Raw genomic sequence first — 24,836 nt, forward strand, 5'->3', positions numbered from 1 at the left:
ACTTCTGGGAAAGTCCCCTGACCTGAGACCAGAAGGAAATCAGAGCTGGCCAGGACCAAAAGATGTGTAATAATGAGCCTGTTTCCACATCTCCGACAAATGCTGGAAATCTTCAGGTAATATCTGGTGTTTTGTACAATCTATATAGAATTTTGTAACTGGAATTCTAGAGTCTAGTATTAATGAAAGAGTTTAAAGAGATAGGGTATCTTATGAGTTTGAGTGGGTGTGAGCTCCACACGTCTCTTTCCCACTCTGAGGAACATTGCTGTGAAAATTTCTTGAGGCCGAGACAAGACAGCATAGAGTAATCAGAAAGAGTATTGAAGGGGTCCCCAATTATTGCAAACGGATTGCAAGTGGGAGACCTTTCTGGTGAAGGCAATGGTAGGGATGTCAGATATTTTCAAAGTTGTAAGGCTTTCTAAAGGGTAATTCAGAGCCCAAGTTTGCCAAAATCCAGTAGTAAGGAAGTGTAAGGCTTGAAAATGTATTTTCTTTGAGGGACCAGGATGGCCATCTTAGCTAACTAAAAGGGAAGGCCAGGTTACTCAAGATGGCAAAAGGGGCAAAGAAGATTAGGGATAAGTTTTATTTCTGAAATGTCAGAACACAGTGTTGTAAGGACTGATTGTTCAGTGTAATTTCAGGGCAGCTGGTGCTTGTGAAGGGCACCAAGTGAGGCGACGTAAGGGGAACAGAGACAAGGCTTGCTCAAAAGTTAACCATTGCTTGAGGTTATCATGCCTACACCTATCAAATCGCCTAACTGCACCTTTTTCTAAATGCAAAAAGGACTTTGAATATATGAAACGCTATTCCAGCACAATGGAAAAGTTCACACAGGGCTGCTGGTCAGGCCAAATTTGAAATGTGGCCAGATTGAATTGCTAGCAATGCCAGGAAGAAAGCAGTGTGTATAGAGTCAATCTAGGGCTGGCAAAGCACTAAGACAAAAGCAGTAAAATGGAGGACAAAAACATGTTTAAAGTGCACCTGTGTCCAGACTATGGACAGTAAATTATTTGTACATGTCTAACAAGCAGTAAAATAATATTTATATACTCCCTGTAAAATCCTTTGGTGTATTAGTATGACTTCTGTGTCCCTTATTGGACTTCCCAAGTGTTTCTCAACCCTTTTTCAGTCAAGGCACCCTTTAAAATTGACAATCCCGATGCACCCTTTAAAATTATGGACTTGAGGCACCCCATTGTAAAATGTGAAAAACGATTCTAATAGTTTTATATAACGCAACAACATCCACACATGTAGGACACCCAACATTAGAGGTGATTTATTCTTTCAAAGCAAATACACTTTTGCACACTGCTACTGAGTAGTATTCCGGAGAGGGGCAGAGGAGGGTCAAACTAGGATGCAGTGCAAGCAGCTGACATCCTCCTTATCAACTGACGATGTCATTGGTTGTCAGGACGCCGGCTGGTAGAAGGTCATAATGGTGCACAATGAAAACCTGTGAATTTGTGTAACTAAAAGGCAGGCTTGTATACAAAGTTTTGGGCATTTTTTATACATTTTGCAAAGGCACCCCTGAAGAAACCCCAAGGCACCCTGGTTGAGAAAGGCTGCTATACACTCCCTAGCTGGTCCATTACAGGACACAGGAAGTCATACTGCTGGGATGTGCAAAAGTAGTCCACCTGAGGGCTGGAGGGAAACAGAAACAACTGCAATCAGGGTTAACAAAAACAGAAATGGGAATTGCTGAAAAAGTCTGCATCTGACACTGGATGAGGTCAAACCTCCTTGACTTATAGGAAAACCTGTCTACATGACAAGAGAAAGGACAGAGAATCAACCTGATGTCCAAGAAAAAAAAAAAAAAAAAAGTCACAAACCAGAGAGGAAAGACAAAAAAGGATCACTGCACCATAGACTAAGCAAGAAGCTGGGCAACCTACACCCACCACAAGAAAGACAAAACTAACATAGCTAACAACGAAAAGGATCACATCCCAAGTAGGAACAGGTACGAGACCAGAACAGCTGGTCTAAGTAGGAAGGTCCTAAGCCTTTATTTCCTGGCCCTATAAGTCAAGAAAAGAACTCCGTATCTCAGGAGATTGTCAGAGCAGACAACCTCCTCGCTAAAGCGAGACTTACCAGGTAGGAACGCTCAAGTTGACAATAACCTGCATGTGAAAATGACTGAGTCCACCAAAGAAACCCAAGATACAATCCCATGAAGTCAGTGTGACTGAAGGGGTAAGGTAAGAACCCAACCATCAACTGGTAAATTGATTACAACCCTGACGAAGCTGAGAATGAAGTTAGAAATTCTCCCACCATTACACAAGAGACCACTGTGGTAAGCCTTAAAAGGGATCCTGCTGGAAAAAACAATCCTCTATATCCAGAAAGTCCCAAAAATTAAATGCCCCCGACTCTCCAGACCCAGTGAAGAATTAACATCAGTGGAACAAGGTACAAAAGTTTGATCAGAACAGCAAAGAGCATTCAAAACCGAAAAGCATCAGAATGGCCTTCCTTGTGTATCTGTAAATCAGCCAAGAGAAGAGGGGTCTAACCCCAAGTGAACAGGTCTCACAAAGTCCTTAAGCTTGTGTCAAACACAAGACCAGGGGCCAAATCCAGCCCGCCCGGCCATTTCATATGGCTCTTGCACCCAGGGCTTTTTTTTTAGCCAGAACGTAGTGGAGGGGTGCAGAGATCAAAGCTGAGACGGAGGGATAAAAGGTAGACAGAGTTCATTGAGGCAATGCCAACTGCTAGGACCCATGGTGATCTCTTCACTGGAGGATGACTCAGTATCCAAGAAAGTGGAAGACATGAGAATGCACTAGGGTAGGCACTGGAGCCAACACCCTGAGGAGTACTAGCTGTGCAGTGGTGACACAAAGGATTCAAAGTCTTGTCCGATTGCAGAACAAACAGTGCTGAATCCAGTTGGCCAAGTCATGGGTCCCTCAGACAAGGGATGATGGTACCAATAGGTCCCAGGTACCTATAGTCCTACATTCCCTATGGGATGAAAATTGCTCTGAGGGAGAGGGTGATGGCCAGAGTTGGAACAGCTACTAAAGCTGAGCGGATACAAAAGATCACCAGGGTTGGGGAGAACCCAAGGTGTTAAGGAAAGGTCTGTGCAGTAGTACAGGTGGGTAGAGGGTGAACAAATCGATAGAGCGCCAAAAGGCAAGGGATAATAAGCCTAAAGAGGCACTCTTCGCACCTGCATGCCTGAAGGGCAAGCTGCCAAAGGACAAGCAAGGATTAGCAACCTATCCCAAAAGCTGAAGACTTCTCTGAAGGCTTAGTGGGTTTCCTGCTTCTGGCCTTACATGGAGACTGAACTAACTGGATGGACTTTTGTCTTTTTTTAGCCAGACTAACTATAACTAGGCGTAATCTAGCCATAGAACAAAATTCATCCTGTTTAGCAGGAACTGGCTGAATTTCGATCCATGTATGGGCAATGTTGTTGTACAAAAGTCAATCTATTGATTTATTCCTGTACAACCACCTAGTCGGATTTTTGCTGCTTAATCAGCGCTGCAGACTATCACAGTGAGGAAGATTCAATCTTCCATCTTTATATGTGGATGAGGGAATCAAGGCAGGTTTTTTTTTTCCCTCAATCCGTTGGTTAAAGAAAACAAAAAAAAAAACTCCTATGGGCTGCCTTGAAGGTTTTGGGTGTGTCTACTCAAAGAATAGGTGAAGGAAAGACTGGGATCAGCCAACCTTAATTTGGACAACTTACACTGAGGAAGGTGAACACTATCTTTTGAGCTCTACCCTTGACATCATCAAGTATATCACTTGAGATCAGAGTCAACATCCCTGTAATTGTGGACAGCGTAAGCTGGAGTCACCCACTGCAACAAGAATGTCCCCTCTGTCTCTAGAAACAGACATGCTATAACCACATGGTGGTGATGCAACTATGCTCAGGGTATGAAGAAAGGGATCTGGTACACAAAACACCCAGACAATTACATGATGTTGGTCTGAAGATCAACTTTGAACAAGGTAACTGTCAATGAGCTGGTGATCGAAGATCCACTTGGCTATTCTGCACAGTAGGAGAAGCAGTGGGGCAATGCTTTCTCTATGCTGAACATGGGAGAAAGTGTGGAGTGTGCATGCGACATGCTACCCAAAGCATACCAGCACCAATAGGTCCCACAGAATTAACCCCTTCCCTGGTAAAACTGGTGGAATGCAGGAAATAAAAGGCTCCATATGGCCTACTCATGGAATGAGTCTTGAGAAAAGACAGCAGCAGCAGCGCTGGACCTGAAAAGTACTCTAGGCTACTTCCTGATCCCCTTCTGGTAAGGGGTTAGCTGCAATGTGTATCCCAGTATCCAAAAGGTCATTTCCCAGCTAGCCCCAAAATGTACAATCCAGTGGGGTCTGGGTATGGCACAAAGTTAGGCTGAGGAAATATCAATCTGGATCATTGCCATGTAAAGAGTAGCGCAAGCTGCGATGTAGTGAAGAAAAAAAAAAATTAAAGAAAAAAAAAAACAAACAAACTAGCAAATGGTTAAAATTTTCCAAGCAGAGCTGAAGAAAAGATGACCATTTTCCTAGGATATTGGCAAAAACTTGACATGCTGGGTAGTTGAGTTATCCAGAGCACTTTTTTTGTTTTGCAGCCCACCAAGATCTGTTCTCGTAGAAAAAAATGCCTGTGTTTTGAATTTTGAAAATTCATTTCTTCACAATGCTTAAAACTACAGAGGTGCACAAAAGGTATGTTTTTACTGCTTGTCCAGACTTTATAAGTACTTTATTGTGCATAATCTGTGCACAGGTTCACTTTAATGTTTAAAACCAAAGCTAAACACAGAACCTTACCCTAGTAGTGGCAATACATCGTACGGGAGAACGATACTCCTCCTCCATTTTTGTCAGTGCAATGATTGTCTCTGCAATTGCATTCTTAGTGACACGAGACCATGCCTCTGAGAGATGACCCTATGAATACATCAAAGAACATTATTTTTTTTTATCTCAGGCTCCTAAAAAAGTATCATGAACAAAATAATACCATATAAACACCATTAAAATTAGTAAAATGGTTTGCTTTGGACACTTTGTTGAAAAAAAAAAAAAAAATAGCCAGACAATAAGTGATCATAAAACACAAAATAGAGAAAGTGAGCGCTAAAAGTCCAAAAGCTGCTGAAACACCAAAGAATACCAAAATAATCTCCAAAGCATCAATATAAAATAAGGTGCAGCGCTAAGATTCCAACTATCAAGAGCTCTGACAAAGAAGGGACCCCCCTTCGAAACTTGTCAGCGTCATTCTGAGAATTTCTCCTTCAGATGGGATTCGCATGTGTCTCCTTATCGTAGGATGCACTTTTGGATTTTATATGCCTGTTTTATTACTACTCTTAGCCACATGAAAGGAGAGATAGAGCCATTTTGACAGCGGAGTGAGCAGTGAGGGGAATATCTGACCAGACCATATCCATCCACAAAGGAGCCTTCAGTTCATCCACTGAGAGTACTGTCTCTAAATGCGCTTATTGATTGCGCATCTGGTGAGTGTGCAGACTTTATAATATCGGTCACCTCACTATTACACTGGATGGAACACCTATCATTGAAGATTAATTGATCTTCTTACACCTATATCTGGACAGTAGCACTATTGGTCATCATACAGTGAGAGTTCACGATATCACCGAGTCACTTTATTTTGAAGGATTCACAAGTCACTTTATTTACATATTTATGTGATCATCATTTGTCACAAGTCACTTTATTTACATATTTATGTGATTATCGATATATTTTATGTGCAGAGTTTTCATATTGATAGATGGAATTTTAGCGCTGCACCTTATTTTATATTAAGTGATCATAGAATGAAACAAGGAAAAGAACAGTTAATAAAGAAAAAGTATTAAGTTTGGTAATACGTACAGCTGCCATATCTTTAATCAATTTAATGATAATCTCTGCAATCTGAGTTGGAGTTGAGCCTTTCATCCACCAGTGACTCTCACCTCTCCTAAGGTAACTGATTAAAAGAAACAAGATACTTTTGGTTACAGGAGAAGCAGTTTGACGTGCATGCACCACTTTTACCATTAATGAAACTCGAATATTTGCTCAATGTTAGTAAAATAAGAACATCGGTGTACACTTTTTTTTTATGTTTGGATTACTATGCACAACAGTTCCACTTGTCTCCAGGTTTTAATCCTTCAGCTTTATACATGCTTAAACAGCAAGAATGTAAATAGAAACAAAAAATACAAAAACCTATCATTGAATTTAATATTGAGGGACACAAGAATTAAGAAAGACAGTGAACCAATTGTTGGAATTAGACCAATCTGAAAGACTAACCAATTAGGCAAAAGTGGCATATTCTGTGCTACGGTATAAAAACAGGCAGTAGATACCTAGAATTAAAGATCATTGGCAAAGTAACCGTTGTTACGCCTTTCCCAGCACTCATCCCTGCAGTGCCAGTGATTGGTGTTCCCTTGGCCTTCAGCTGGACTGTGAGAGCCTTAGCGATGCATCCCAGGAACATATCCAAAATGCCAAGCTTGTTCCAGTCTGCTTTCTCTGTCGAGTGAATTATGTCACTGATGTCTGCTGGAGGCAGCGACTTGACACCAATGATGCTAGCAAGGCGTGTTGGTGTGACTTCAGGCAGAACACGACGCAGCAAAGAGGTCACCTGTAAAGAAGCAAAAAAAAAAATTATGCTATTTCTGCATTTTAATAGGAAACAGTCTAAAGCAGGCATCACTAAATAGTGGACCGGGGTCCGGATGCGGACCGAGTCACTGTCCCATCTAGACCCATACGGTCCCAACATTTTGGAGCCTTTTCTTCCCCCAGTCTCGCAGTTATCCTCACAGAGCTGACAGTGGGAGGCAGGACAGTTCTGGATGAAGGGCAGGAGTTGCCCAAACTTAAGCAGGCGCTTGGTTGCTAGGATGAAGGGCAGTCCTAGCAATCACTGTCTGTTAATCACTGTCTGTGTAAGGTAGGACAGTGGAGGGTGAAGTTAAAGGGGCTAAGGACATTCGTGTGAACAGGGGCCGAGGACTGAATGTGGGGGGACTTAGAAACAGCAATGTTGGTGGGGAGCGGAGGACATTTAGATTTAGGGGGGGGCTGAGGACAGCAACACGGGGGGGGGGGGGGCTGAGGACAGCAACACGGGGGGGGGGGGCTGAGGACAGCAACACGGGGGGGGGGGGGGCTGAGGACAGCAACACGGGGGGGGGGCTGAGGACAGCAACACGGGGGGGGGGGCTGAGGACAGCAACACGGGGGGGGGGGCTGAGGACAGCACAGCAACACGGGGGGGGGGGGCGGGCTGAGGACAGCAACACGGGGGGGGGGGGCTGAGGACAGCAACACGGGGGGGGGGGGCTGAGGACAGCAACACGGGGGGGGGGGGCTGAGGACAGCAACACGGGGGGGGGGGCTGAGGACAGCAACACGGGGGGGGGGGGGCGGGCTGAGGGCAGCAACACGGGGGGGGGGGGCTGAGGACAGCAAGGGGGGGGGCGGGCTGAGGACAGCAGCAAGGGGGGGGGGCGGGCTGAGGACAGCAACACGGGGGGGGGGGGGGCGGGCTGAGGACAGCAACACGGGGGGGCGGGCTGAGGACAGCAACACGGGGGGGCGGGCTGAGGACAGCAACACGGGGGGGGGCGGGCTGAGGACAGCAACACGGGGGGGGGGGGCGGGCTGAGGACAGCAACACGGGGGGGGGGGAGGCTGAGGACAGCAACACGGGGGGGGGGGAGGCTGAGGACAGCAACACGGGGGGGGGGAGGCTGAGGACAGCAACACGGGGGGGGGGGGGAGGCTGAGGACAGCAACACGGGGGGGGGGGGGGCCTGAGGACAGCAACACGGGGGGGGGGGGCCTGAGGACAGCAACACGGGGGGGGGGGGGCCTGAGGACAGCAACACGGGGGGGGGGGCCTGAGGACAGCAACACGGGGGGGGGGGGCCTGAGGACAGCAACACGGGGGGGGGGGGGCCTGAGGACAGCAACACGGGGGGGGGGGGGGGCCTGAGGACAGCAACACGGGGGGGGGGGGGGGGCTGAGGACAGCAACACGGGGGGGGGGGGCCTGAGGACAGCAACACGGGGGGGGGGGGGGGGGGAATGCCTGAGGACAGTAATGCGGGGAGATGTAAAAAGTGGAAGAGTACTCTGCAGTGAAGGAGAGAGTACTGTTGGATGGGGGGGGGGGTTGATGTCAAGGAAGTGTGGTAACACTACTGTGAAAGGGGTGAAGGGGGAGCTGAGGACACTCAACAAAAGGGGATCTCGCAATGAATGAGGAGGGGACCGTGATGTGCAGTGGGGATTGAGGACACTGATGTAAGAACAGGCTCAGATCTGTACATGTGCATTTGGCGCACACATCGTGAGTAGGTCAGCCCATTCATTTTAATAGGCTGCACTACCCACAAGAAACACGAAGTCCCTGACCCTGTTTTTTTTTTTTTTTTAAATCGCAAAGTAGCAACATGATGTTTGGCACACACGAAAATATACCGCAGGTTCCTACATGAGATTCGGACCTCTGATGCATGAAAATTTTCCTTCCTGGACCTCAGTGAATTTTATTTCAGAACCCTTGGTCTAAGGTGTGCCTGTTCGCACATAATGATACAGACAGCATATCAACAAAAACACTAAACAATCAAGACAGGTCTATGTGAATATTCTAAATGTCAATAATAATGTAATATCCCCTTAAGGATGAAGGTTCACACAAACTTTAATGTACTTGTATGGTTCTCTTTGTATTGCTTCCTTTGTTGAAATCCCTGGCATTCTTGCCACATTTGACCTCCAAAAAGGAGTGCATAGCAGGTAGCTATAGATCACTTCCTTATCAGGCCAATTCTGGCACTTCTCTCCACACCCTCTATTGGTAATACAGTGATGAGCACTGTATTTAGTGGTCATCAAGGGGTTTCCCATTCATAAACCGCTTGCTTATAGTTATCTGTAATTGGCTGCAGCTAATCACATGTTACAGGTAACAATCATAGTGATCACGATATTAGGATACTAGTAACCATGATCTGCAGTGTCCAGCAGACAGTGGTCACAGGAGGGGTGGGCTGCGTGCTCCTAGCTCAAAGCAGACAAACAAACAGACACTCTCTGAGCCACCACGTGCTGCCCCACTGAAGTAAATGCACTGTAACGGGGCGGAAAGTGGTTAACAGAGAAAAAGTGCATTATCTGCAGGCAATTTGCTATAACACCCTCACTGACTATATGTCCTAATAACATGAACATTTCATTGAGTGCAGTGAATCCCTAAACATTCACTCTAATGGTAGTTCCCGACAATTTTGAGAAAAAAAAAAACAAAACATTGACTTTTTGCTATTAAACATGTCCAGAAAAAAATGTATTCTGCTACGTCTTGCTAAAAGAAAAAAATAAAATCCCAATACGTGTAAATTAAATTAATTGGTTTACGTGAAAGTTATAGCATTTACAATGGCAGTACATATACACAAAATTTTTTTTTTTTTTTTTTTTTATACTAGTAATTGCGGCGATCAGCGATTTGTGGCAGGACTGCAGCGGGCATTCTGACACTGGGGGGGAACTGACTTGGTATCAGTGACATCCCCAGTGACACCAATACAGTAATCAATGCTTTAAAAACAAAAAAAAGGAAAGACTGTACTAATGGCACTGGGCAGGAAGGGGTTAACATGAGGGGCAATCAAGGGTGTGCTGGGAGTCTTTTACTGGGGGCAGTATGTCGGTGCTTCACTGTAAGCAGGGCTGTGCTTGGCCATCCAGAGCAGTGTGCCCGAGCCGACAGGAAGGACTGTTGGTAAACAAAGCAGCCCTCCTCCCCGGAGATCCTTGGTAAGCACCTGGTGATTGGCAGCCGTGGCTGCAAATTGTGTCACGGGTAGGGGGGCATGCACGCCCCACCCAGAAAGACAAAATCATGTATATATACACACGTGATGCAGTCGGGAAGAGGTTAAAAGGAGGCTGGTGTCTTTAACCACCTCCCGTGTGCCATATAGTAATATGACGGGCGCAAGGTGGTTCTCTCGTTCTGGGAGGATGTCATATGACATTCTCACTGCGCATGCGCGACTCAAGGTCATGCGATCAGCTGTGTCCAATCACAGCTGATAACATGTAAACAGGGAAATGCCAGTTATTGGCATTTCTCTCCTCTCGAGCTGTCACGCTGACAGCTCAAGAGGAGAGGAGAGCTAGTAATCTGCTTTCCGCAGAGGGAACATGTACACTGATCATCAGGGCACTGATGATCAGTGTAGCCCCAGCAGTGCCACCTGTCAGTATCCATCAGTGCCACATATCGGTTGCCCACGTGTCAGTGCCACGTATCAGCGCCGCCCACCAGTGCCACGTATCAGCGCTGCCCACCAGCGCCACGTATCAGCGCCGCCCACCAGTGCCACGTATCAGCGCCGCCCCATTAGCGCACATCAGTGCAGCCTCATTAGGGCACACCAGTGGTTTTTGGTTTCTTTAAGAAAAAATTAAAAACCCAGGAGGTGATTATAGCACCAAAATAAAGTTCTGTCACAAAAAAAAATGATAAAAATTTCATATGGATACAGTGTTGTTTGACTGCGCAATTGTCATTCAAAGTGTGACAGCGCTGAAAGCTGGAAATTGGACTGGGCAGGAAGGGGGTATAAGTGCCCTGTAGGCTAGCGGTTAAAACAGAGCGTGGGTCCACTGTTCCAAAAACATGGAGTGAGAGGTAGGACTGTTTTTAAAACCCATCTACAGAAAAAGATGGTAAATATCTTTGATATTCACAAATATTTGTGAACTGGCGTAATCCGGGTCTAATATGCAAGTTTCCCCAATCAGGTATGATTATATTGTGAGCAAGCAGAAACCTGTATGCAAAAGGAAAATTGAAGCTGATGCACTCACCTGCCTCTGTACTCTGGGAGAAGCTGTGTGCAGTAGGTGGAAAAGATCTTGCAGTAAAGTCAACTGCTGAGCTAAATACTGCCTTCCAACATTAGACCCACTCAGAGCAAGTACCATAGACAGCAGTTCAAAACAATATGCATCAGAAGATGCATCCTCGTCATTTGGCTGTGAGTTTGCATTTTCTTTGCTGGAAATGGCATGTTCCCACTCTTCTCGGACTCGCGTAGCCTCCATTCTGATTGCTTGTACTATGTGAGCACAAACCTGCAAGTCATAAGACACAATCATCAGGAGAAAAGAAAATTAAAGCATCTCTCAAAGTGTAAATGCAGTTTAATGTAACATTTATACACACTATATATAATACTGACAAGGCAACATATATCAAAAAATAAGGTATATCTAAACCCAAAATCTATTTTTAAGTATGTTTGGCATAATACCTCACTTTTTTTATTTAAAAAAAATAAATAAAAATTGTTGCAACTTTACCTAGATGGAGTTCCTGCTAAGAAAAACACCTCCTGTTGTAGGCTGAAAACCCTGAACCACTGCCTAACAATTAGCAGTAGCATTGTAAGCTTGCCCTGCAAGTGTCTTCAGTCAGTTGTCAGGCGGGCTATCAGGTCAGTGCACAACTCATGCAGACCTGTATGGTAGGTCAATGGCAATATTGAAATGACCACACAAAAGCAGACACTCTAGAGAATTGTGTCACACAATATTTACCCAAAGGTTTATGGAATGCAAAATATTAGTAAAAATACACAAAGTAATGGGTGCATAAACAGAACATATTACCCAATTTTTGGTAAAGCAGAAATGATAACATTGCACCGAGTAAACAGATACTCATGTCGAGCCCTATAATTGTGTGCACCCCTAAAACAGTTACAAACTTTGGTACCCTATATTATCCATAGGTGATGCTTTAAAAACCTCTACAGGGGATCATGTTAGAGCGATCAATGAATAATGGGTCTAGAACTATTACTCTCACTGATGTATGTGGGGCTGTAAAATTTTGGGGGCGATGTTAAGTGCTTAGTGTTAAGTTTTTCCTCCACATGACATAGGGGACAATAAGTCCAAGTCATGCACTCTTTTTGGTGACAGGTTCTTTTCAATTCATCTGATTGTGTCTTAGACCCTTGATATCTCATTAAAGTCCTAGCGACACATTTCTTGCGGTATGGCCTTTTTAAATGGCCTGTACCAGATTAAAAAATTACTACCCGTTTAGTTAGCTCTACTGACACATTCAACAGATTCAGGCAGTTCTTAGTAAGTGGAGCTATTATTGCACCAAATTAATAGGGAAAAAAAGCCCTACTTCAGTTTCGTTGTCTATTTAAAAAAAACTTACCTAGGAGGATGCAGCATCAGTCCCCCGCCAGCTCTAAAAGGTGAGAGCTCAGCAATCACATGATTGCCGAGTTCTCAGAGCCACTCTGAGCAGAAAGCGGGGCTGTCAGTCACCGTTGTGGAGGGGGAGGGAGTGGCTAGCTCCAGCTCTTTGTTGAGAGGCTGAGCCAGGTGCTGCTCCAAACTCTGGGGTGGATCCTGACTCTGAAGTCGGGATCTTCCCCCAGCCTGGACCAGCTGAGCAACGTCAGCCGACAGACTTCAGTCTGCTGTCAGCTGAAAATGGGTCACAAGAGTGCAGAACGAATCGCACTCCTGTGATTCACACGAGAAGTACAGCCAAGAAAGCTTTGGCTGTACTTTTCTTTTAAGACAAACAAGTTGGTGTACATAAACAGGGAGAGTACCTGTCTCTGTACACAGTGTAGCAGGGGGCATATTTGCTGCCACTAAACCCTCCCCTCCTTACCCGTCACTGGTTAAGAGTGTCAGCTTCACAGTTGGAGCCTCTAGTAACTAGTGATGCCGATAGCAGGTGGAACCGCAAGGGGAAGCTAAGACACTCATTTCCCATCCGGTCTACTCTCTCACTGATTAACAGCAGCTAGTGGGTGGATTCTATAGCCAAAAGTAGGCTGTCCTGATGAGGAACTAGTGTCTGTGGATTCCCATCAGGCTCTGCCTGCCTAGCTTTAAAACCCTCAGCTTCTGCACTGTGTGTGCCAGCTGCAGTTGTAGAGGAAGTGCAGCTTCCCTGAGGGAGTAGTGCCCCTAAGGACACTGTTCCTGTGCATACGGTATAAGCCCCAAATTTATATACTCGTTTACAAGTACATGAACTTGTCAGCAGCACCGCCATTTGTTGTAAGGAGGCACATCGGAATTCTAAAGAGTGTCCTAGACACTGAGCTCCCTTCAATATCTCTGGAGTTAGAGCCATAGTCATGTAAGCACAACAAAATAAACCATACAATATTACATTTATAAAAAAAACTACTGTATAACTGATTATATAATTTAACTGAAAATATAATATAAATGCTGTATCACAGTGGCATGATGACCTACCTGTTTTTGCAAGTTAGTGAGTTTACTCCTGCTAAATATGATGCCAACCATGTGTTCCTTGAGGTCTGCATCAGAGGTTGCCTGCAATAAAACACAAAACAAAAAAACATTGAGGCACTAAACACACTGTAAAATCTCCAACCTAAAAAAATTTACGACAATAGAAAGAGCTGTTTAAATTGATGTCCTGGGATGGAATATACCCTATCCAGCAAGAACAAAATTTGAGCAAATAACTACCTAGTGGGGGAAGCCCCGTGGAAACCAATATATGCACCACTTATCAGAAGAGGGCTAAAATTAGCTTTATTTCTGCAGGCAATCTGCATGATTTTGAGCAGCTTACTCCAATTAAGTTGAGCGTTTTCAGGCATTTTTCCCCAAGTTTTTTTCCAGGCGTTGAGTGTTTTGTTTTTTTTTTTTAGCAGATTTGCAAAAATTATAGTTTTTTTCTGTGGCCAATACAAACCTGCGTAGATGTGTCCCAGGTACATACAACAGAGAAACCAGAATAAAGCACATGGCTGCTGCACGTCTGTGCCTTTCTCCTTGATCTGGGAAGCAGTGTAGCTGTTGCACTGGGCCAGAAAGTTTCTTCCCATTTCCTCCCAGGCTATGGTGGTTTTTGCCTGGATCCTAAAAGTGGGAATCCTGGGATCATAGATGCAGGGGTGGCAACAAATGAGAGCAACGAATGTCTCAGCTTCCAGAAGCAGACTCATTTTGATCACAAGATGTGCGTTTCTAAAAGGTGTGGAGTGATACTAGAAAAGGGGAGGGGAGCTGCTGTTTGAACTGAAAATGCTTTGAAAAACAAATTTTTTGAATGGAAAAACACATGAACAGCAAGTCTATGAGGACAAAAGCCCTCAAATCTGCATGTACATTTCTGAGCACCAGGAGTTTTGTTACAGGTGACAAAACGCTCAAATGTGAACACAGGCCATTGAAATGGAAGACATTTTCCTTGTTGTGTGTTTTTGAACATCGAACTTTGAGCTGAAAAATTCTCAAGTGTGAATGGGGCCTAGAGACACAAGCCATATACAGCATATACCGCCAATAATGCTTTCATGTTTTTAGAGTGCATAGGATGGCTTTTGAATCTTGAAAAAATAAAAAAACAAACAAACATGGGGATGGGAGTGATCAGGAATTTTTAATTTTAGAGAGCAGGGAAGTCCAAAAAATACAGCAATAATTGTAGTGTATACTATTAGTTAATGGTTCAATTCAGGAAATAATGTGTATAATATATAAATATATTAGATGTGTGCCTCTAATAAAGCAGAATAGAAATGAGGCCTGTTCTAAAATGTCGATATTTTAGTGCCACGCTCCACAAGACTAAGCTGAGATAGACTTGTTCATATCTTAAGACCACACAATGTTTCAGTTTACCTTTTCCTCGCCCTCAGGTGAGGATAGCAGAGCTTTCTCCTCTTGTTCCGGTGTTGGTTCTGCATCACCAGAGATCAACTTGCCAAATACCTGTGAAACAAAAAGGGAATTTTCTTATTTAGTCACTATAATGCATGCAAAATGACAGAATTGCATACATGTACATTATAAATGCAGTTCAGTATCAATATTACACATACCTACATGCATTAGACATGGAAATTTACAAAAGCTGTCATGATGTGAATAAGATCACAATGTGACACAGCTAAAGAATATTCAGTTATACAACACATTTAATTAAACTTACAGCACTTTTTACACACAACCTGTGTTTTAGGGGAGCAACTGACATTACATGTTCTGTAAAGCTCACTAAGCACATGGAGATGGGAATAAGTAGATCTGTGAAGGTTCTCATTTAATCAGGTCCACGGTGACGAAACGCATTGGCCAGAGCTTAGCGGTGACATGCTAGGCTATTCTTAGTGCAATGTGAGTACCTCTTTTTTTTTTTTAACAATAAAACAGTGTTCCCATGCTACACTATGGAGTTCCTCTCATCTCCTTTTTGATGAGTGTGATTTGTTCTGATTTTGAGGAATTTTCAGAGCGAGAGAGCTGTATTTGAGCAGTCAGTGAAACTAGTCTGATGCTTTGAGGTCTATATGTCTGGTAAGCAGTGTGTTTATGTGAAGGTGGCAGAGCACTGAAGTATCTTGTACTGAAGACAATGCTCTGCTGTTTATGATTTGTTCATGCATTTTATGGACTCTTTGGTGTTCACTATAGTTATCTTTATTTATAATTTTCCAATATCACTTGCGAAGTATTTACCACTTATTATTTGTCACAATAAGGTCCCGAACCAACATTCACACATACAAATACCAGGGCCAATTTAGACAAGAGCTGATTAACCTACCAACATGCCTTTGGATTGTGGGAGAAAACTGGCGTACCCAGAGGAAACCCACGCAGGCACAGGGAGAACATACAAACTTCAGGCAGGGGAGTATTAAAACATCTTCAACATTACAAAGCAAACCCAGTTGAATGTCACCAACTACTGATAGAAGGTAAAAAGTACATTTTTTTACTGAAAAGAATAAAATATTAAAAATTTTATTTTTTCTATTCCAGTGAACACTGGTGTTTGTACTGGGTTTAGTTTTGTTCTGCTTTTTAGAAACTGCTGCTAGCATGTTCCCAGGCAATCAACAGATGTCACTCCATAAAAACAAGGTTAGTATGATTTGCTGCTGTCACATACCTGTGAAGTAATCAGTCTGAACACACGCAGTGTCTCAGATTCACAGTTCCTTTGCTGTGCTACACTAGCTGAAATTTGTCCAGCTATTTTTATGGACTCGCCATCTTTCCAGCCAAGCACTTTAACTTGCCGCACTCTCAGCGTATTCTCAGGACCCTTCAACTCAATCTTAATTAGATGATTATCTCCTCCGGGAAGCTCACTTGTTACCCAGCCAATGTGCCTAGAATCCAAGTCGGCCTTGGAGTAAGAAAGATTGTTACAGTTACAATCTATACATCAACAATCCCACACATTTACTACACCCAGAAAAAGCTCTCAAGACCTGAGGGTATTACAGAATGTTAGACTGGAGTTAATCAATTAGGCAACTAAACAAATATTCTATACACGCTTCAAATCATTTTAATAAATCCCTCTGAAATGTGTGATATAGAGAAAGACAATTTTTTTCCTCAAACCTTGTTTTTAGTGGCTGTCTACAAGTCATGCTTTTTACAATATAGCTGGGTAGTAGCACAGTTGTATTGGTATCCATTTAAACAGAAACTGTCTGGATAAAGATTTTCTTCTTTTTTGAAGGTAAAAGCTCTGGGAAGTCATCCTTAGTCCCCAACCCAGATTAGGAATGCAGCCACTGAAGTGCTACTACACTTGTTATGCACATATTTGTTCAGATACAGACTAAACATCTAAGGATGGATAAGAATGGCACCTTCACACAGAATGTGCATCTTAAAAATCAGTTATGGCGGCTCTTATTTTTGTTCTAAGAGTCTTCTTTTAAAAAGAACTACAAAACAAATTCTGAGTGACTGCACTAACAGAAAAAGAAACTGACAGCAGATGAGCTATTCAATGCAGACTATGGGTCTGCGTTAGAAAAAAACAGGGCTCCTTTTAAAGTGTCCACCTCTTCAGCTAAATTGAAATAACACCTACTTTATATTTATGTATTCCCATTCACAACACTTAAATAAGAAAAAAATGCCATTTACCTTTTTATTTGCTGAAAAATCCTAAAACATTACATGGAAGGGAGAAAACTGTTTGCCATGTTTACCCTGTCAGATGTTCATTAAATGTGTAGTCATACAATCAGATTCATTAATTTCTAAAATGTAAAATGTATACTTTACTAAACTACATATCACACTACTATATTGACAAGCTTTACCTGCTTGACTCTGCATAGGTCTTCCACAGTCTTCCCACATAAAACTGTCATTGAAGTGACTTTGTTCTTAAAGACAAACAAAAAAATGTATATTGGTTTTAGGTTTAATGTAAGCAGTAATAAATAGATTTTATTAGAATTATAAATTCTAAGACAGGCATTGGATAACCATTTCAGAAACATTTGTAAGGAAAGCAAAAAATCCAAACCAGCCCTGGGCGACAAACAGTATTGGTATTGCGTCTGCTGCAAACATTTGCTTTATAGATAGGAGCAAAATGTGCACAATAATGAGCAGGGCAGAAAAAAAAAACCCCTAAAACCAGGCTTATAGATGTTACAGTCTGAGAATTTAAGTGGCACTCCAGATAAACAATGCCAGTAAGTTAGAGCAGCGGTAAGGAGTAGTGCAAAGAAGACTTACTGGCTGACCGTGGACAATTTAGACCCAATATTAATTACAGTACAAAAAAAAAAAAAGAAAAAGAAAAGGCAAACAGCAACTACATGGTTCAGAGTAGACCATTTAGAATACACATCTAAACTGCATACACTGAAATCTGATAGCTGGCCTCTGGTTGGTCCAATCTGTATACAATGCCTTAGCCAGCTCATATTTGAACATATAACAGATTACAATATCATGCACTCTATAAAGTAAGTGGTTATACATACCCCTAAGTCACGGGAGTTGTCCACGTGGACTGATACATAACGTGCATTAATGCCTTTCACACAATTTATTGTGATGCTCTTTGTTTTATTTTTGTCTTCATCACCTGACTCCCAAAATGTCTCTGTAGACCCATCTGTTAAACTGCCAATCATAGCTGGTCTGCTGGAAGTCTTAATGTCCACAATGCTGGTCATGTCTTTTAGGGCAGTAACTAAGCAAAGTTCCTGGAAAATCAAATTGATTTAATTTTAGGAGGCATGCAGATAAGACGTTTTCACCAATAATAACACAACATCCTCAGAAATGCAAAGATTTTCACAAAGTTTAATGTACTTTCTGGAGACAACGCACAGCAGTAACTTCTTCTGTTTGAACAGATATTTAATTACTCAGATAGTTTAAGACAGAGGGTACGGGGACTGGTGCTTTTGACTCATTTTATCTGTGAATGTACATGGAGCTTCCGCTATTGAGATCTATAAGCTTTTACAGCAATGCAGTTAGCCTTAACCTGTTAAACCTTTACAGGTGGTCATGAAATTTCAACTAGGAAATATTCTGTTTTACCTTGCTACAATACGTGTGAAATTAGATTTTTGTCTCAATTATAATAAGATATTTACAAATGCTATATATCCTCTTTATTTTGGAAACTTAGAGTCTTGATGACAATACTGTATATTGGTACTACTGGTGCACTGCATATTCTGTTGCTCACGAAGCATTACTAGAGATGTTTATTCTAAAGGTTTAGAAGGTAAGGAGATACAGTGGCTTGATAAAGTATTCATACCTTTTGAAATTTTCCACATTTTGTTATGTTGCAACCAAAAACAAAATTCCACCTCAACTGACAGGCCAGGCAAGGACAGCATTAATCAGAGAAGCAGTCAAGAGGCTCATGGTAACTCTGGTGGAGCTGCAGAGATATCCACAGCCCCGGGGGGAGAATCTGTCCACTTGACAAATCTGACCTTTATGGAAGAGTGGCAAGACGAAAGCCATTGCTGAAAAAGCCATATGAAATGCAGTTTGCGAGAAACTATATGGGGGGACGAGACACCGCAAACATGGAAGAAGGTGCTCTGATCAGAGAGACCAAAATTTTACTTTTTGACCTAAAAGCAAAAAGCTATGTGTGGCGGAAAACTAACACTGCACATCATTCTGAACACACCATCCCCACTGTGAAACATGGTGGTGGCAGCACCAAGTTTTGGATGCTTTTCTTCAACAGGGAAGCTGGTCGGACTTGATGGGAAGATGGATGCAGCCAAATACAGTGCAATCTTAAAATAAAACCTGTTAAAGTCTGCACAAGACATGAGCCAGGGGTGGAGGTTCACCTTCCAGCAGGAAAACTACCCTAAACATACAGCCAGAGCTACAATAGAATCTTTTAGATCAAAGCATATTCATGTGTTAGAATGGCCCAGTCAAAGTCCAGACCTAAATCTAATTGAGAATCTGTGGCAAGACTTAAAAATTGCTGTTCATAGACGCTCTCCATCCAATCTTACAGAGCTTGAGCATGGGCAAAAATGTCACTCTAGATGTGCAAAGCTGGTAGAAACACTCAAAAAACTTGCAGCTGTAATTGCAGCTAAAGGTGGATCTACAAAGTATTGACGCCACACTTTTCAGACATTTCTGTGTAAAAAATGTTGAAAACCATTTATCATTTTCCTTCCACTTCCCAATTATGTGCCACTTTGTGTTGGTCTATCACATAAAATCCCAATAAAATATATTTATGTTTTTGGTTGTAACATGACAAAATGTGGAAAATTTCAAGGGGGTATGAATACTTTTTCAAGGCACTGTATGTCACAGTTAAAATGATCTAAAAAGAGAAGGAGATTTATTTAGATACATGGTATTTTAGAAACTTTTACACATTTAACCCATTACTCAGACTGTAGATCTGAGAAAAGGTTGGATATTTTTACTGTGAGACATTCACACCAAAATACACAGGCTCTTAATGCTTTCAGTCTTATGTAAATAAAGTGTTCAGAGTTAGGTCAGAACTTTCAATACTCTAGGGCTGCTGTTCACGCCATCTGCATACATTGACACCTTAATGTCAGTGGCTGACACAGACCAGTACAGCTGCTCTGTGCCACCCATTGGTTGTTGAAAGGGAGTTATACTGCACAGCACAACTCAAATGTTGATGAGATGTTATTAGAAAGCTTGTCCAGATGTCTTTTGTTAGAAGATAAGTTCACTTTTTGCACAAAATAATAAATGCATTTTTTTGCAGGTAAATAAATGTGCATTTATTATCTTTGTCTGCAGGAGCCAGTAAAGCATTGCACCTGCGGTCAGTAGATTACTGGTGTCAGGCAGGTCTCCTGCAGATCTGTCAATATACAGTAAATGCTTGCTTGTATGGGATATATACTGACAAGAAGATTCAACTCACCACCTAACACTTGGATCGCTTTTCAGAGGAGCAGCTGTGCATGCTGCACTTGTGAATGAGCCCTTTGTGTGAGCGAGCAGCTGCTAAATGCAACAAAGTTGTGGGGTTGTAAAACCCTGCCCCTGAGTTGTGGTTTTACCACCCCTAATTCCTACCCTCTTTAGCTGCTGAGGCAAGAGCCAAAAAGGTGTACACATGCTGCAGCATGGATGAAACATCCTGTTGCTTTTGGTGGGTGATACTGCCTGCCAATCATGACCCATTCAAGTAAATCGAGCCACTCTGCAAGTGCCATGCAACTGCATTCTTCTGCAGGGTCCAAGAGGTTAAAAGCAGGTGGTGAGAAAACACCACTGCCTACTTTAACCCCTTGTTTGCTGTACTGCACAAGGTTGCAGGGCATTTGCAGAGTGGCCTCGTTCATCTGAATGGGTCATGCAAGAAGTTTAACTTCTGCTGTGGCATGTGTACACCCACCCCTGGCTACTGCAGCTAAAGGGGGTGAGGTTGGGGCGAGGATGGTAAAAACACATCTTAACTATGAGATTTTACAATCCCCCAAACTGCAAATTTAAATTAACCTTTACTGTTCTGAGCCCCCTAGAAGGTTGCTTTCACACTGATGTGCTGCAGTTTACCTGTACTGTTGATACCGTGCATCGGTGACTTCTGGGATAGCGGCGCTTCGCCATAGACTTCTATTACAAACCGCGGGTGTGGTGTATTTTCTGAAAGCACACTAAATCCACAGGCTATAATAGAAATCTATGGCTAACCGCAGGAAACCTGCAGGTAAACTGCAGCACATCAGTGTGAAAGCAGCCCTAAATGATTATGCGCAGTGTATTGCTTCACACTGATCTAAAGATCTCTTCTTTCCTGCTGCTGGAGCCACTCTGGAGACTGCTAGCCGAGATAAGAGGTGGAGTGCAGTTGGTATGACTCTGCATGGGACAAGTAGCTCCTTCGCATTGCACTCGGATTCCCTGGGATGGCGGGTTAACAAGCCCAGACCGTGATCACCTAGTGACCTGGCTGCGGTCTACAATATGCTAAAAGTCTAGTGATATTAGGACCTGCGAGACTAGGGATGAACCCTTTTACTACTTGGCGTAAAAAGCTGCACTGCTGCTACAAATCTATGAGCTGGCACTCCTGACTTTCATCTAGCTTACCCTACTATATAACTTACAGCATGGTTAAGGTCTGGTAACCAAAAGAAAGAAACCAAAAGACAAAAAATGACATGGTATAACTGATCATATATACACACACATTATATATATATATATACATATATATATATATATATATATATATATATATATATATATATATATATATATATATATATATATATATATATATACACATACATACATACATACACATACATATACACACACACACACACACACACACACACACACACAGTGTTTCCCGGAAAATAAGACACGGTCGTATTTTTTTTGGCTTACAAAAGAAAACAAAAAAAAACACTAGGTCTTATTTTCGGGGTAGGTCTTATTTTTTTAATGTCCAGGTGTGGACAGGGGGTGCAGAGGTGAGCTGCAGGCAGTTGTGGATGAGGGTTACCATAGAGAGGGCCGGCTCATGACAGTTGTGAGCTGCAGTCAGGTGTTGCAGAGGTGAATTGACAGGTGAGTTTCAGAAAAGGTGCAGATGAGCCACAGACAGGGTGCAGGGGTAAGTTGCGGACAGGGGACGCAGAGGTGAGCTGTGGCTGGCGGGTGCAGAGGCAAGCTGTGGCCAGGGGGTGCAGAAGTGGGTTGCAACTCAGCTGACCTCTGCACCCCCCAGCAGCAGCTCACCTATACACCCTGGCTGCAATTCATCTGTCAATTTACCTCTGAGACACCTGACTGCATCTCACCTTTGCATATCCCCCCCTCCACTGCCCTCATATGGTTAGCTAGCTTTGCAAAATACAGCTGTCAGCCCCTCTCTATAGTAACTCCCGTTTTGGGTCCTATCTTTCCACACAGTGCACCAAGCGCACTCACTAACCGCTCCACCTCTTCCGCACTGGCCGGTGATCACCCCTGGGGCATCAGCTTCCATGTATTAGGCTGCAGGTTAAGACGTCCCTCCCTGCCCCTAAACACACTGCACCCTCAGATATCTGTTCCTTCCCTGTCCCACAGTGAGTACAGAGTTAGGGAGGTTCTGTGGGAGCAGATGATGCTGTTAACTTACACAAAGGGACTGTCACCTGCAAACACAAAAGCAGAGTTTCTGTGAATATAAGAGACAGTAGATATTGGTGTGCACAGGGTCAGTTCTGCCACGTTCCAGCTGGAAAAAAGCCCTGATCACAAATTAGGTCTTATACTTTAGCAAATCCCAAAAATAGTACTAGGGGAAACGGGTGTGTGTGTGTGTATACACACACACATTAATATATATACACACACACACCCCCACACATACACAGTTGTGTTCAAAATAATAGCAGTGTGTTGAAAAAAGTGAATAAAGCTCAAAATCCTTCTAGTAGCTTTTATTTCCATACACACACAAATGCATTGGGAACACTACACATTCTATTCCAAATCAAAACATGAAGAAAAATATATCAAATGTGTGTTCCTCTAAAAAAAAAAAAAACAATTGAAGAAAAGTGAATATTCGACTGTTAAAAAAAATAGCAGTGTTTGTATTCTTCTTTACAAACTCAAATATTCACTATATAAACTGAAAAATGTTTGAAGATTTTGCTTTCCTTTGAATCAATTAATATTTAGTTGTATAAGCACGGTTTCTGAGAACTGCTGTACATCTGTGTTGCATGGAGTCAACCAACTTCTGGCACCTGTGAACAGGTATTCCAGCCCAGGATGATTGGACTACATTCCACAGTTCTTCTCTATTTCTTGGTTTTGCCTCAGAAACTGCATTTTTTATGTCACCCTACAAGTTTTCTATTGGATTAAGACCTGGGGATTGGGCTGGCCACTCCATAACGTCAACCTTGTTGGTCTGGAACCAAGATGTTGCACGTTTACTGGTGTGTTTGGGGTCGTTGTCTTGTTGGAACACCCATTTCAAGGGCATTTCCTCTTCAGCATAAGGCAGCATGACCTCTTCAAGCATTCGGATGTATTCAAACTGATCCATGATCCCTGGTATGCGATAAATAGGCCCAACACCGTAGTATGAGAAACATCCCCATATCATGATGCTTGCGCAACCATGCTTCACTGTCTTCACAGTGTACTGTGGCTTGAATTCAGTGTTTGGGGGTCGTCTGACAAACTGTCTCCGGCCACTAGACCCAAAAAGAACAATCTTACTTTCATCAGTCCACAAAATGTTGCGCCATTTCTCTTTAGGCCAGTCAATGTGCTCTTTGGCAAATTGGAACCTCTTCAGCACGTCTTTTTTTCAACAGTGGGACTTTGCGGGGGCTTCTTGCAGATAGCTTGGCTTCACATAGGTGTCTTCTAATTGTAACAGTACTCACAGGTAACTTTAGACCTTCTTTGATCTTCCTGGAGCTGATTGTTGGCTGAGTCCTTGCCATTTTGGCTATTCTACTATCCCTCTGAATGGTAGTTTTTCGCTTTCTTCCACGTCTTTCAGGTTTTGGTTGCCATTTTAAAGCATTTACGATCATTTTAGCTGAGCAGCCTATCATTTTCTGCACTTCTTTATATGTTTTCCCCTCTCCAATCAACTTTTTAATCAAGGTACGCTGTTCTTCTGAACAATGTCTGGAACGACCCATTTTCCTCAGAATTTCAGAGAGAAATGCACTGTAACCAGCATGTACAACATTTGCTGCCTTCCTTCCTTAAATAAGGGCAATAATTGCCACCTGTTTTTCAAAGAATGAATGACCTCACTAATAGAACTCCACACTGCTATTATTTTGAACATGCCCCTTTCAATTCGTGATTCAATTACACAGAATCAGCAGCATGCATGTCATGACTGTTGGATTTCTATTACTCTACTACACCTACTAGTAAATTATTTCCATGTAGAAATATCATTTCTACCAAAAACAGTGATTGATCAGGTTAGTGATGTCTGACTGCTATTTTGAACTGTGTGTGTATATATATATATATATATATACACATACATACATACATACATACATATACACACACACATACACACACATATACATATACACATACACACACAAATATATGCACACATAAAATAATTATAATTTATACTATATAAGTGTAGTATAAATGATTAGATTTGCACAATTTATATATAATGAAAAGATTAAAAAACACTGACAATAACCTGGTTGATTGCCTCAAAGCCAGACTGCACACTAATGTTGAAACTTTCTTCACTATCACCATCATCAGACTTGGAAAGGATGTTGTTAATGTGGTGAAAAACATTACTCTGGTGGAGAAACTGGTGATCAGACTGCTTGAATTTAAGACTCCAACACCTGAAATTAGAAAAAGAAAAAAAAAACCATTTGAGTAGCAGACATTGTTTAGTC

At 42.6% G+C, this 24,836-nt stretch overlaps 1 protein-coding gene across 18 annotated transcripts in view; it reads right to left on the minus strand.

Moving 5' to 3' along the window:
• Positions 1 to 24,836, minus strand: part of MYCBP2 (MYC binding protein 2) — a 304,426-nt gene that overhangs the window by 14,284 nt on the left and 265,306 nt on the right. For 12 of the 18 annotated variants that reach the window (XM_089680398.1, XM_089680395.1, XM_089680401.1 and 9 more), the window contains 10 exons: positions 24,620 to 24,782; positions 17,913 to 18,137; positions 17,238 to 17,303; positions 16,061 to 16,300; positions 14,788 to 14,877; positions 13,387 to 13,467; positions 10,951 to 11,217; positions 6,417 to 6,700; positions 5,932 to 6,028; positions 4,852 to 4,971 (listed from right to left, as the gene is read on the minus strand). In XM_089680398.1, the coding sequence (XP_089536524.1) occupies positions 4,852 to 4,971; positions 5,932 to 6,028; positions 6,417 to 6,700; positions 10,951 to 11,217; positions 13,387 to 13,467; positions 14,788 to 14,877; positions 16,061 to 16,300; positions 17,238 to 17,303; positions 17,913 to 18,137; positions 24,620 to 24,782 (1,633 nt within the window). The remainder of the gene's footprint in view (positions 1 to 4,851; positions 4,972 to 5,931; positions 6,029 to 6,416; positions 6,701 to 10,950; positions 11,218 to 13,386; positions 13,468 to 14,787; positions 14,878 to 16,060; positions 16,301 to 17,237; positions 17,304 to 17,912; positions 18,138 to 24,619; positions 24,783 to 24,836) is intronic. The other 6 variants (XM_089680411.1, XM_089680410.1, XM_089680404.1 and 3 more) reach the window with 1 other exon arrangement.

Source organism: Staurois parvus, unplaced genomic scaffold (genome assembly GCF_062004578.1).
Source record: "Staurois parvus isolate SC_StPar_1 unplaced genomic scaffold, SC_StPar_1.0 ptg000243l, whole genome shotgun sequence".
NCBI classification, from domain to species: Eukaryota; Metazoa; Chordata; class Amphibia; order Anura; family Ranidae; genus Staurois; species Staurois parvus.